The 13,447-nt window shown below is 36.5% G+C and overlaps 1 protein-coding gene across 11 annotated transcripts in view; it reads left to right on the forward strand.

The window, feature by feature from the left end:
• The first annotated feature begins 3,316 nt into the window (after positions 1-3,316).
• The window catches only part of ppip5k2 (diphosphoinositol pentakisphosphate kinase 2), a 47,530-nt gene continuing 37,399 nt past the window's right edge, over positions 3,317-13,447 (forward strand). For 9 of the 11 annotated variants that reach the window (XM_084105490.1, XM_084105493.1, XM_084105494.1 and 6 more), the window contains exons 1-3: positions 3,317-3,638; positions 9,496-9,556; positions 12,674-12,928. In XM_084105490.1, the coding sequence (XP_083961616.1) occupies positions 12,764-12,928 (165 nt within the window). In that variant the 5' untranslated portion in view covers positions 3,317-3,638; positions 9,496-9,556; positions 12,674-12,763. The remainder of the gene's footprint in view (positions 3,639-9,495; positions 9,557-12,673; positions 12,929-13,447) is intronic. The other 2 variants (XM_084105498.1, XM_084105500.1) reach the window with 1 other exon arrangement.

Consider the following 13,447-nt stretch of genomic DNA (forward strand, 5'->3'; position numbering starts at 1 on the left):
CTTCAACTAGAACTTATTGTTCTGATTCGATGAGCCAAATGACTCTGAGTCATAATTCTTTCATTGTCCTGAATCAACTTGCGGCGTTTAATGAGTTTTTTTAAATGTATTAAAATAACTAAATTAGCCTATAATAAACTAAAGAAATGTAAATTTTAAAATAGTAATTGATTATATGGTTTTTATGGTCAGCTGTCTGGATGGTTGGTGGTACACAGACCTCCCCCCCCCCCCCCCCCAAACCCCCCCCCCCCCAATGATTATTTAAGTGATTATAAAAAGTGTTGTTAACATCTATAACAGATTGTTAAACAAGGTTTAGGATAGTGCTGTTAAACACTGAAGACACTGTACATTCCTCCTGTTACATCAATGCCGTCCCTTCAAACACTCCTAATTAGGAGAGTGATAATGTGTGTTTTTCCAACAACAGATCATGACAATCTGACATTAATATAATGCATAATAACACTGGTGGTAAAGAGAAAGACACATGATGAGGCAAGTTCATCTCAAGTAGCTTTTCCACAAGCTGAGATAAACATTTGGAAGCTGACTCTAAATAAAAAACAAATACAAAACCTACACACAAATACAAAACACCATCATGGTAACACATGACATTAAAATAATGCAATAAACATTAGTTTAACGACATAACATAAGATGTAACATAAAATCATAATGTACATAACACATAACCAAAAGAAGAAGAACAACTAAGAAGCATAAAATTAAAAACCATCAAATGTGAAGTGTCACACAGGGAATTCTGGGAATGTCATTTTATGGCTGTTGTTTTTACTTCCAAAAATAGTGCATTTAACAGTATTTCACAGTAAAAACAACTTGTAAGGTGAAACTTTATGCTGTGGATCCTGGAGAATATTTTACACTCTTTTCCCAAAGGCTGGTATTTATTTTATTATGTTTAGAGAGATTAATGATTGTGAAGACATATCACAACTTGTTTTTTGATTTTTGAACTCTTGATGTAATTTTTTCATCTATTGTTAAGAGGTTTAGAATGAGGTGTTGTAGTGACCTGATTATACAGGTGTATAGAGGCCATCACATAATGCTGCTCACTCACTGCAACCCTTATAAAACCACCAGGTTGGAGCATGTGCTCATTCACTCACCGTGACTCAAGAATCTGTTCGTCCTTACTGCCACACCAGAGAACACACTCGTGAGTCGTGACGCTGACTGGCAAACACCATCTGTTGAATAATCCAGTATTTCTGTTCACCAGCAGCATAAATAGGTTTGCACACTGCTATGGGACCAGCTTAGGATGCTGGTTTGCAAGTGCTATTTTGGAGTGTTGTGGTGATTCTTTTTATAGAAGGAAATTCAGCCAAGAGCTGTATATGTAAATATCATGTGTACTTACTCCCATTTTTCAATTTTTTTTGTTTGTTAATATATTTGTGCACTTTTGGGACTGTAACAGACACTGTAAATAAACATTCTTGCACTGAGGTGCTATTGTGGCTGCGCCGTCGTTACTCCAGTACTTCACCAGCACACCTCATCATCCAACACAAGAGTAAAAGTAACACTGAAGCAGCGTGGCAGTTAATGAAATCAATTAATCTATGAGTGATATTTGACCATTAGTGACGACAACTGTGCCTTAGATGATATCTCTTCATATTTTACCAGAGGATTCTTAAACAACTCCAAAAACAGCATTATCATGTTCATTTATTTGGCTTTAAAAGTTGGTTGAAGTAACCATTTGTCAGAGTCCTTGATTAGCGTTCCCATAACTGGACACTTGGCCCTTGACTTTTCTTAATAAATTAGCAGTTATTGAAAGTGCATGTACAATTTTGTCTACAATTTATGTTCCTGAATGACACACTTGTTACTGTGTGCATTTTTTGGAGTCTGACTTTGTTTTCAAAGTAACATTGAAAGAGCCGTTGTAATAATCCCTGTTATTGTACACACTGCTAATGGTTATGCCCTCTCCCCTTTGTTTTCATATCTCTAAATGTTTTGGTTTTGCAAAGCACACACGCTTTTGGTATGTGTACAGATCCACATTTTGACATATGTGCTACGTGCATGTAAAATGTATCACGGTACAGTTTTCACCCACGTTCTGTGAAGATTAAGAAAATGTTATGAACCACAGTTATTTTGTCTCTTGAATTGAGGAGAAGAGGATCTGGATGCATCTCTTTTCTTGTATTAATAAGAATCAAAAAGATAATAGTCCAAAGGAGAAAACAAACATAACAGCTTTAGTAAAGACAATACTCAACAATGAACTTAGGTAACTGTGGGCATTAAACACAAAAAAATAAACAAGGAACTAAACAACACACAGGTGACGATAATTAAACAAGCTAGCAATTATGGGAACGAAGGAAACAGGGACTAAACAGCAAATAGTCGGCTAACATACAAACTGAGATAACTAAAACCCACATAGAACGTGACATAAATAAACTGTGATTCACATTTCACATTTGAATGTTTTTTTCTTTTGTTTTTCAAAACTTCAAATGACATTGATTCATCATAAAACTTACCAGCTAACATAATCAAAATTGTCAGTTGTATTTTCAAAGGGGCAAAAGAAATGACAAAGTGATCGTGTTATATGGTTAAAATCATTCATTGTTCCTTTAAGTGCTAAATTTAGAAGTACACAAGCGAAAACAATGCTTGTCCCACAACACTGCTTACTGACCACTGGCCTACTTACAGTCAACCAAGCAGGACAGACTTGGTCAACCATCAGGACAAACACTGCATGGTTGTGCAACAGCTTCACTGTATTTGTTTAGCTTGAAAACAGCAACTTTTCATGGTCTGGAGTCTGGACCAGCACTCTCAGGAAGAAGCGAGGCAGTACTTTTCCATTGCCTTGCTTTAATATAAAAACCTTTTGAATTTGAAAGACTATTCAATAAACTCTGCTAATTTTTACCACCACTTTGTCTCCTGCTCTTCCTCTTGGATTTGGACTTTAGCCAAAACTCAGTGTTAACCGATTTTATGCTGGATATCTATTGATGACAAGAAGTGTGCAACTGTAGTACAAAAGAATACGTGTTTATTACAGACAGTCTGAATGTCCTAACGGCTGAATTCGCTGGGTGTCCCAACTCCAAACCATTAAGTTATCTTTTGGGCTTTCATAAACCATAAGTCGCACATAACTGATTTCATATCTGTTTTTGGGGGGCTTGGAATGGGGAAGTATAAACTCGGTCAGGTAAACTAGGTTAAGCGGTTAAAAAACGCCCGTTAGAGTTTGAACGCGGCCGTTGATTGGACAACGTCACCGTAGCTCCTCCTCCTTTACGTGACGTCACGGCTGACGCCTCCCCTCCTCGACTAGCGTTTTTACTTTTAAAGCTTAAGCTGGAGTAAATTCAGACAACATTTCCACAGATGATTGTAATACATCGTTAATGGAGAATCTTAGAGGCCCGCAAAAGACCAGAATGAGCTAATTTCTGTGTGCCCGTTAGCTGAAGGATGATGATGTTTGCTGCGGGTGCTTTTAGCACGTATGCTAATGTTAGCTCTGCTCATTCAGTGTTTCTATGTGTGTGATAGATAGCCAACATAGCAGCTCGCAGCCTCCGCTTTCACTTCGATCTCTTTTAGAGCAGGTAAGAATATACATTCCTTGCTGTTCATCACCTCTAACATCATGCACGTGTTGTGTCTGACACATCATTTCTGCAGGAAGAGTCGTTAACTGTTAGCTGGTGGAAGTGAGACGTCAAACTGCACCTGACTGACCTCATGTCATGACTTTTAATGCATTTGAACATATATCACACTTTCGTCATTTTAGTACAGACATATGCTGTCAGTCACATGACACTGGCTTTAAAACTGTTGTGTTGATTTGACTTTGATCCATCAGATATTAACAAAGTTTAATATCTTCCTTTATGAATGAACACCGAAGGCGTTGTGGTGCTTCTCTGACTGCAGCGCTGCTGTTTGACACTCGTTTGTTTTGTGGTGAATTGAATTACCCCTGCTGTGTGTGTGTGTGTGTGTGTGTGTGTGTGTGTGTGGTCTGTCCAGTCTGCTGCTGAGTTGTGTGTGTGTCATGTGGTGTTGTCAGACAGGTGGTGTCAGTGACAGATGTCCCAGGATTTGGCAGTTCTCTCTGTTTATGTCTCAGATCACTGGCAGGGTTTTCAGCATTTCTTTTGGATAGTTTAGTTTATTTATTTGTAAAGCACAATAATACAAATGTGGCAGACCATTGTTGTACTGTACAAACATTGTAAAAAAAAAAAAAACACACCAATCAAAACAATAAAATAAAATAACATACAAAGACATTCTACATACAGAAAAACAAGTCGAGAAAGACTCGAGAAAGCAACAGCACAAATAAACACAATAGTGCAAAGATACAAATAAAATAAACAGTGCTTCATGTTTTTCAGGTAGGTCTAACATTAGGTTTCAGGAACAGAAATTGAATAAAGTAATCAAGTATAAAATAACATTGCATATTTGACTGTATAAATTAAAGATTAATCCTCATTAAAGTTACAAAGCCATTAAATCAAAAGCAGTGAGTGATTTCCTTGTCTTTTGTTGTTTGATTAACATTAAAAACACAGCAGGAATATTAGGCTGCTGTCACTTTAAGTCATAATGCACTGATCCAGTGCACTGATACTGTACACATGCGCTGCCTTTCTCCACTGACTATGTCTGACTAGGACACTCTCCAAGACGGGCATGTTGACATCATTTTTGTGTGAATTTGTTGGTTTAAGCGCAAGCCTCGAAAGTGAACTCAATATTTGCACGCTGTCTGAGACGCAGCTCTCCGTGCGCACGCTTCAGATGAGTACACACACACACACACACACACACACACACACACACACACACACACACACACACACACACACACACATTTCCACAGCGCACGCAAGTTCACTTTCACGTCTTCTTGTGCTCAAATGTTTAAACTGGCCAGGCAACATGTGCTGTCCAGGTCTCACCTGCGCTCGATCGCTATAGGAACACAGAATGGCTGTCACACTTCACTTCCAGCAGAATTTCACAATGCACATCGCTAAACTTCAACACACATGTTTGTATGTGTATTCAGTTCATCAGCGCTTTTTTGCAGCCCAAAGTGCGCTGGGTTGCCATGATGGGAAGATTAAGTAAAACACTGGACAGAAAACATATGTTTTTTAGAGAAAAGCTCTGTTTGGGGGATTTAATTTAACATTTGGAAACCTTAAGCAGGAGAGCTAGTGGAGGCTTGTTACCGATGCTCTTCCATGCATTATATTTTAGATATTAGTTAAACTAGTGCAAAATCAGTTTTTGTGTGTGTTTTTAGTAATTGTTGGTTTGGTGCCCGTGAAAGAGACTGTGAAGAGACTGTGAACGCATTGAATTCAGGGAGCAGGCTAGGTTACTACAAATGATGGCTGTGAATAAACTATAATATTCAGAAGTAAACAGTGTAGCTGACAGAGTGTTTATGCATACCACAACCTTCTAAGTGCTAGTGCAAAATGCCCGTGCAAAATCAGTTTTTGAGTGTGTTTTTAGTAATTGTTGGTTTGGTGTGTTTGAGTGCTCATTGTTACAATTACACAGCAAAAGTTCAGTGACATTTTTATTTGTGCATGGTAGAAAGCACACAGTGAACTCCGAGAAAACGCTATGCTTGAGGAAACAGTTTGTGAATATGCAACTACAAATGATGCCTGTGAAAGAGACTGTGAACGCATTGAATAGGATATGTTTAGTTGGTGAATAGCATAGGCTACTACTATTACACAGTAGCGATAACGTTAAGTGCACCAGAATGAAATATAATATTCAGAAGTAAACAGCATAGCTGACTTACAGATTCAGTTTACATCCACAAATGAATAAGCGCGTCAATTCAGGGAGCAGTGCAAAGTGCCCGTGCAAAATCAGTTTTTGTGAGCTGATCGCTGTCAAAAAAGTTCAGGAGATATTTCTTAGCGATGGCTGATTTCAACAGTTTCAATATGATAAAAAATAACTTTTATATTGATTCAATGGATTAATTGCATTTTGAAAAAAAAAGTGTCATGAATTTATTGCATTTTTGGGGAAAAATAATCCGTTTTTATAATAGATCTTTGAAAATCAAAATCTGGATTTGAATTTTTTATGTTATTATAACCTAAAGATGCTATGTGAAAGTTTGAAACAGAAAATAGTCGTTTTCATCTTGCCACTTTCTATTTTCTTTCAAATTATTCAAAATGGATTTATCACGTTCTGGAACCAAACTATAATATTCAGAAGTAAACAGTGTAGCTGACTGAGTGTTTATGTCAGAATGTTTATTTTTAAACCACAACCTTTTAAAAATGATATATTTAACGATATCTTTTGCATTTCTCATCCAAACAACGTCAAACTTGGCACTGCACTTACTCGTGCCCGTAGCAAGACACCTGTCGAATTTGAAATCCATCGGACTAACGGTTCGAGAGATATGTGGTTAACACACACACACACACACACACACACACACACACACACACACACACACACACACACACACACACACACACACACACACACACACACACAGACAGACAGACAGACGTTCCTGTAATTTATAGAGAGATAAGACATGTTTTTCTTTTCTGTAAATGTGCACATTTGTTTATTTTTTATTGTATTTCATTTTATTATCTTATTCCTATGTGTGTATGTATGACTTGTATGTATGTATTTATGTATGTATTTTTCTTTTGTAAAGCACTCTGGTGCTGTATAAATAAAGCTTTACTTACTTACTAATGCAATAAATGACAAATTTTACAAACCATTTTCAGGACAAATAACCAGCGGGTAATATCGCGATTATTTTTAATTAATCGAGAGAAGCTGAAATCATTATCTTAATGAAATCTTAATGAAGTCATTATTTTTAATAGCTATTAAAATATAGTGAATCGCAGCTCTAGAATATCTCGGCTCAGGATGGCCTGAGCTCATTGAACAGAAAATACATGATCTATTGGATAATAATTAACACTTCTAGGCACAGTGTCTTTGTATAGGGAGATGTGTCATTTACTCACTCTCATAAACCTGAACCTGTTCCAGACCTGTATGATTTACTTTCTTCTGTGGACCACAAATATTTTGAATAATGTGGAAAACCAGTTTTAGATCTTGTTGACAAGCATAAGCTCTTGTATGTCAATCATAAACATAATTACTGTAAAATACTGTTCATGTTTGTTGTTTTTATGTTTATATTACATCTGTATTAGCTCTGTAACAGTGAATCTCAAACTCAGATTACAGTAGAATGAGGACTTGTACAAATGGCACATTCTTTGCCCCATTAAAAGCTTCTGTATGAGCTCTACTCTTGCTTATGTACCAGCTAAAAAACATTCAGAACTGAGACTTAAACCCTTCCTATTATAATTTATAACTCTAAAAGTGGAACTGTGAATGACCTTGATCATTACACTTCTTCTTAAACTCAAAGTATAAGGAACAAGAATGTGCAATGTTATACATGTACACACATGTATTTACAGTATATACTTCTATATATGTACATGTGCCTTGAAATACTGGCATAACCTGATTAGTGAGCTAAATATTCTTCAAAATATTCCTCAAACATTGACACGTTTGCTCTTTTGCCCACACAATTTATCCCCCTTAATACTGCTTTTCTATTTATTTCTAATCCGTTCATATTTACATTTACCGGAATCAGTCAAAGTTTTGCCACAGTTAAACATTTACATCTCTCATTTATTCTCTTTGTATTATTTTCCTTTATAAAATAGCAAGGGCTGCCAAAATGTGTAAAATAATGTTATAAAATAATTTAAAAAAAATAATAATAAATGTGTTAAATAAAAAATGTAAGATAAGAAAACCCTCTGTGAGAGTAGAATTGTGAAAGTGTTTACTGTTTTCAGCGCACCTGAAAGATGTAGTTTAGATCAAGTTAATTTGTATAACGCTTTTCACAATACATATTGTTTCAAAACAGCTTTACAGCTTTAAACTTCACCTTGATTCTTAGTCATGAGATTTTGTTCGGGTGCGGTGAACAAGGTCAAATGTTTGTCTTATCTAAAACATTCTGTTCATAATCATCAGCGTGTTTCTTCAGAGAAGTGTCAGCAAAATATGAGCAAATAGTGTGAAACAATCCAGTTTTGTCATCTGTGAGAAAGTCTGGTTTCACAAACCTTGTGTGTTTAAACCCAGAAGTTGAAAGAAGCCCCAGAAACCTGAAGTATATTTAGCTTTCACACATACGTTAGCGTACAGTATGTGTAGTGTACATGTGACAAATGTAGTCGAGAGCGGGAGGGAACGAGAGCACTGTGTGTGTGTGTGTGTGAGTGTGTCCTAGTCTTTCTTTCAACTGTGTGTAACTTAGTGTAATCTACAAGCTCAGAACACACACATTCTCTCATGATTTACTCACACATGCCTCATCCTGGATGTGTGTGACTTTCTTTCTTCTGCAGATCAGCAAACGTTTTGGAAAATAATATCACATATGTTACAGGTCCCGGGCAGTCGGGAGGACTGTAAGCAGTTTAAAAACTTAACAATAAATGAGAGAGAGAGAGACAATAGTTAGTGGTTGCTTAAAGGTCCTCTTTGTTGTCTTTTAATCAATATTGTACTTCAGAGTCATTAAGACACTTTGAATCACAGGATTCATAAATACGTTGAAATACATATAACATATAGATACTTAAATCAAATCACAATAAATGAGTAAATAAATAAATCAAGAAACCTTAACCATATGTACAGACATGCTCTAGCCTAACGTTAACTTAATTCACACAACTGGCTGAACTCGTATACACAAATTAACTTCTTTATGACAAAAGCATATATGTATATGATATATATATGACGTTAAAACATGTAAATAAACATTTGATATGAAAATTAATGAATTTAATAACTAACCTTAACAATAAATGAGAGAGAGAGAGACAATAGTTAGTGGTTGCTTAAAGGTCCTCTTTGTTGTCTGAGGATGCATCACAGTCGTCACGGCAACTCCACTCTCTCAACTGTCAACCAGAATTCGGAAGATGCAGCTGAGATGCCCAATGTAAACTCACTACAATAATAAAACTTATATACAAGTAAACTGAAATAGACATGTGTAGGTAATAAAAGAAAGAAAGAAAGAAAGAAAGAAAGAAATATATACAAACAATCCAATATCCCTGTGACCCGACTAAATTCAGGGTGGTCACATAGGCAGAGTAAAAGTAAACCATATTATTACTTCTAAGCATCAAGGTTTTAGTCGCCATTCACTTACTGAAATAATTTTCATAAAATCTTTGTTTGTATTCTGTAAGAAATACAAACAGAAATAAAACCATACACTGAAGGGGAGAGTTAATTTTCGTTTTTATTTTAATTACTTTTAATTACTTGAGAAACAAAAGAGAAACTAAAGTTGTGTTTATTTTGCAGGATAATAGATCCTAACCCTGAACCTGTGGTCATCTGGGGCTTGTTCTGACACATCTGAGAGGTGAGACACTGGTGTCAGGGTCGATCACATTCAAAACCAGAATCAGAAAGAGCTTTATTGCACACACAAGGAATGTACCGTGGTATTGAAGCTTCCAGTACACACACATATAATAACAGGACACACACAATAATCCTCCCCGCAGTCCTGACTGTTGTAGACTCCTGGTGTCTGAACACACAGATATAGATGAACACAGCCTCAGCTGAGTCGAGTTAATGTGAGTGTCTCACTCAGGTCCTGTTCCTCCTGAAGTCCACGATCAGCTCCACTGTCTTGAGTGCGTTCAGCTCCTGGAGATGTACAATAATATTCACATAATACTTTAAAAAGTGCAATTAATGCATACAGTAACTTGAATACAATATTCCTGTGATAAAGACGGCCGCTTGGCTGCATCGAGGTCAATAAAAAAGACAATTGTGGGTTTTTTTTGTAGAATTATCAGATACTTTTTTCTGATATTTTGACTTTTATGAAAAAGTAATGGTATTTTAGGTTGTAAAGTGTCACATGGTCTGACTCCCTAAACATATATTTAATATTAAATATATTAAATAAAAATATTTTTGTATTAATTCTAATATTTGTGAAAATGCTTTTTACCTTGAAAAAATATGTTAAAAAAATAAAATAAAGTTTGTGGAAATGAATAAGTTGTGTACACTTATATAATTTTCTGAAAATAGATTTTGTTTGTACACATTTGAAACTAGGCCTGTCACGATTATGAAATTTGGCTGACGATTAATTGTCTAAAAAATAATTGCGGTTATGCCGATTAATTGTCAGTTTTAGGGCTTTGACGATTAATTGTCTGTGTTAGGGCTTTGGCGATTATGCCGATTAATTGTCTGTTTTAGGGCTTTGTGCTTCATTCATTAAATAATTGTGATGAATTTAATCCTTTGTAAGTTATCATTTTGCAGTGTAAGATTACAGTTAACACCTTTAAATATTAAATAAATATATTCAATAGCTATGACAATTTGTTTATTAAACTTAGTGAGTGTATAAATCAGCAGCAAAAAGTAATTTTTGAAAACATCTGCACAGTAATTTAATAAAATCTAAACATGTTAATAAAAACAAATGTGCACAAACCATGATAATATGATATGCTTCAAAACAGAGCGGAACAAAGCGCGTATGCGCATCGCGGGTGCAGAATGATGTGCTTAATGCAACATGGAGTCACAGTGCGCAGCGCTGCACAAGTGCGCATTTAAAAGTTCACGGCACAAAGCGAAGAAATGTCGAGGGCACAAATCCTAGTGTATATCAGTCCAACAATTTATTGATCATTTGTTTCTTCACAGTTTTAAACTCCAGTTATTGTGCGTCTGATGCCAATTCATAGTCCTTGTGCTTTGTAGGCACATGGTAGCGAGCGAGTCATTTAGAAACAGCAAAAAACTCCAGCAAAATAAAGTCATTTTATGCAAATCCACAGCCCTTTATCTACAGATCAAGCATTATAACGTCAATGTCACATTGGAGAAAGTTTTACCGTGTATCCTGTCGTAACCGGACGACGCGCGCTGTTTGAATGCTGAATGGAATGATTGACAGCTGCAGAGTTTGAATGCTGAACGGAATGATTGACAGCTGCAGACGAGTTTGTGAACTTTAATTTAACAATGTAAATATACTACTGTCCCTCACATTAAGCTATGGAATGGCTTCAGATGACTTTGAATATATTGCTGGAAAACGTAATTAGTGCTTGTCTATTTATTTTGGTCCATGACTCCCCCTTGTGCCGTAGGCCTATAAAAGAGCGCAATAATCGCGGTTGTCTGAAACAATCGCGGTTAGATCAAATAATCGCGATCAGACGGTTATTTAATTATCGCGACAGGCCTATTTGAAACTACAGAAAAAATATATTTTCTACTTAGTGGATACTAGACATTAAATTTGTCATTGATGCTCATATTTTAATAACCAAATAGAGTACATAGCCAAAAGTATGAGCAATGTTAAAATTAAACTTTTCCATCCCAAACATAAATTTCATTTTAAAATATATTCATACAGAAATCAGTTATTTTAAATTGTAAGAATTTCACAATATTTTACTGTATTTTTAATCAATTAAATGCAGCCATGCTGAGCACAAGAGGCTTCTCTGGACATGTACACTGCAACTAAATTTGGTTGTCAAATTTTCCTTGAAAAAATTTCTTCATGCCTTAAAATATCTTGAATGTAACTCGACACCCTTGCCTCATTTAGTATGCGCGGTTCTATGAATATGCAAATGAGCCCCGCCTCCACTCACTCAGCTCAGAGATCCACTGGTTGACGATCACACATTGATCTGATTGGTTACAAGGTAGTTTGTGATGTTTAAGGAGAAAATACTCAGCAATGCTGACGACTTATGAATTTACACATGGTTTGTCTTAAAGCATATTAAACACACCACATAGACACATAAACAATATTAAAAACTCGATTTTCACCACAGAGGGACTTTAATCCTTTTCTGTTCAGTAATTTACTGGAGTGACAACTGCATTCTACCACAGAATTATCTCCCGAAAATTAAAAAAATCCTCTGCAGTGTACAGACTCGAGACAACGAGAGAAATGACAGACGAGAGATAAGTTACATCTCTGATGCATGCTAAAATACATATTTAACGTGCATCAGAGACATATCTCTTGTCTGTATGTGCGGTGAAAGAAATCACAGGGAAAGCGCTAGGCCTGACTCGTGTTGCCAGATCTGGTAAGAAATCAGCAAACAAATCCATAAAAAAACCCAGAAATAAATGGAAATGCTTTATGCTGAAAATAAGGCCGAAATAGCACAACCCACACTTTAATAACTCCATAAACTTGATCGCTGTATGAGCCAAGCTTGAACATCAAGCCCGAAACACTTATAAAGTGAACATGGCAACACTGCAAGAGCTGCTGTCAAGTAAACACTTTAGTTAAAATTGCCGGACACAACGAGTCTTTTGTCTCTGTAATATTACTTTAGTCAGAATAGCGAACTCACTCCCCCATTTAAACTCTTTTCTCTTCCCCTGGTTGTCCCTCCTGAACCTCTACAGTGTGTCTTCTGAGAAACATTAAAACTGTCCTGAAACTGCTGTGTTCCAGAGCGGCGGTGAAGATGAGTGTGTGTGAGGAGCAGGACGAGGCCTGTGAGGCGGGATCTCCGTGTTAACCTGAGAGCTGTCTGTGGGGAACATGTCTGTGCACGAGGACCTGGATCACCCGCGCTTCTTCGTGGGAGCTGATGATGGAGAGGCGGACGAGCTGCTGGATCCAGGCAGAGTGCTCGGCTACGACTGCCTGTACGAGAACGTGGAGGAGGAGGATGAAGAGCGAGACGATGATGAAGAGTATGATTCGGTATGTGAGATTTTTAAGCCTTTGAGACCTCGGATTTGATAGTTAAACGTGTGTATGTAATTCATTCCAGTTATTGGTCAGTAGTTGAACATTAATTTCAAATACTTGAATTAGGAGTGCAGGAATGCTGTGGGTTCTTCTGTCCTCTCAGGTTTGACACCAGTATTTTGCATAAATGCAAAAGAGATTATTTGTCCATATGAAATATACAAATATGTTCTGATGTTTTACTGAGCATGAAGTGTGGTTGGGAGCGTGTGTACTGTAAGGCTTGAAGCGTACACTGCTATTTTAAAGCAACAAAAAGTATTTTATCAGTTATTTATAGACTCCAGTATAGTTAATCTGACTCCTTTAAAGTTGTTATTCTTTAACTTCTTATTCTTTAAAGGTAAAAGTCTTTCTTAGAACTGATAGGAGAACCTAGGATTTAATCTGAGCATTTAGATTAAAAAAAAAGTTAGAGTTCCTGTTGCCTTCAACATTATCAGTAGTAAAGGCCAACTGACAGCAAACCAA

The sequence above is a fragment of the Abramis brama genome (genome assembly GCF_963993115.1).
Source record: "Abramis brama genome assembly, chromosome: 25".
Classification (NCBI taxonomy): Eukaryota; Metazoa; Chordata; class Actinopteri; order Cypriniformes; family Leuciscidae; genus Abramis; species Abramis brama.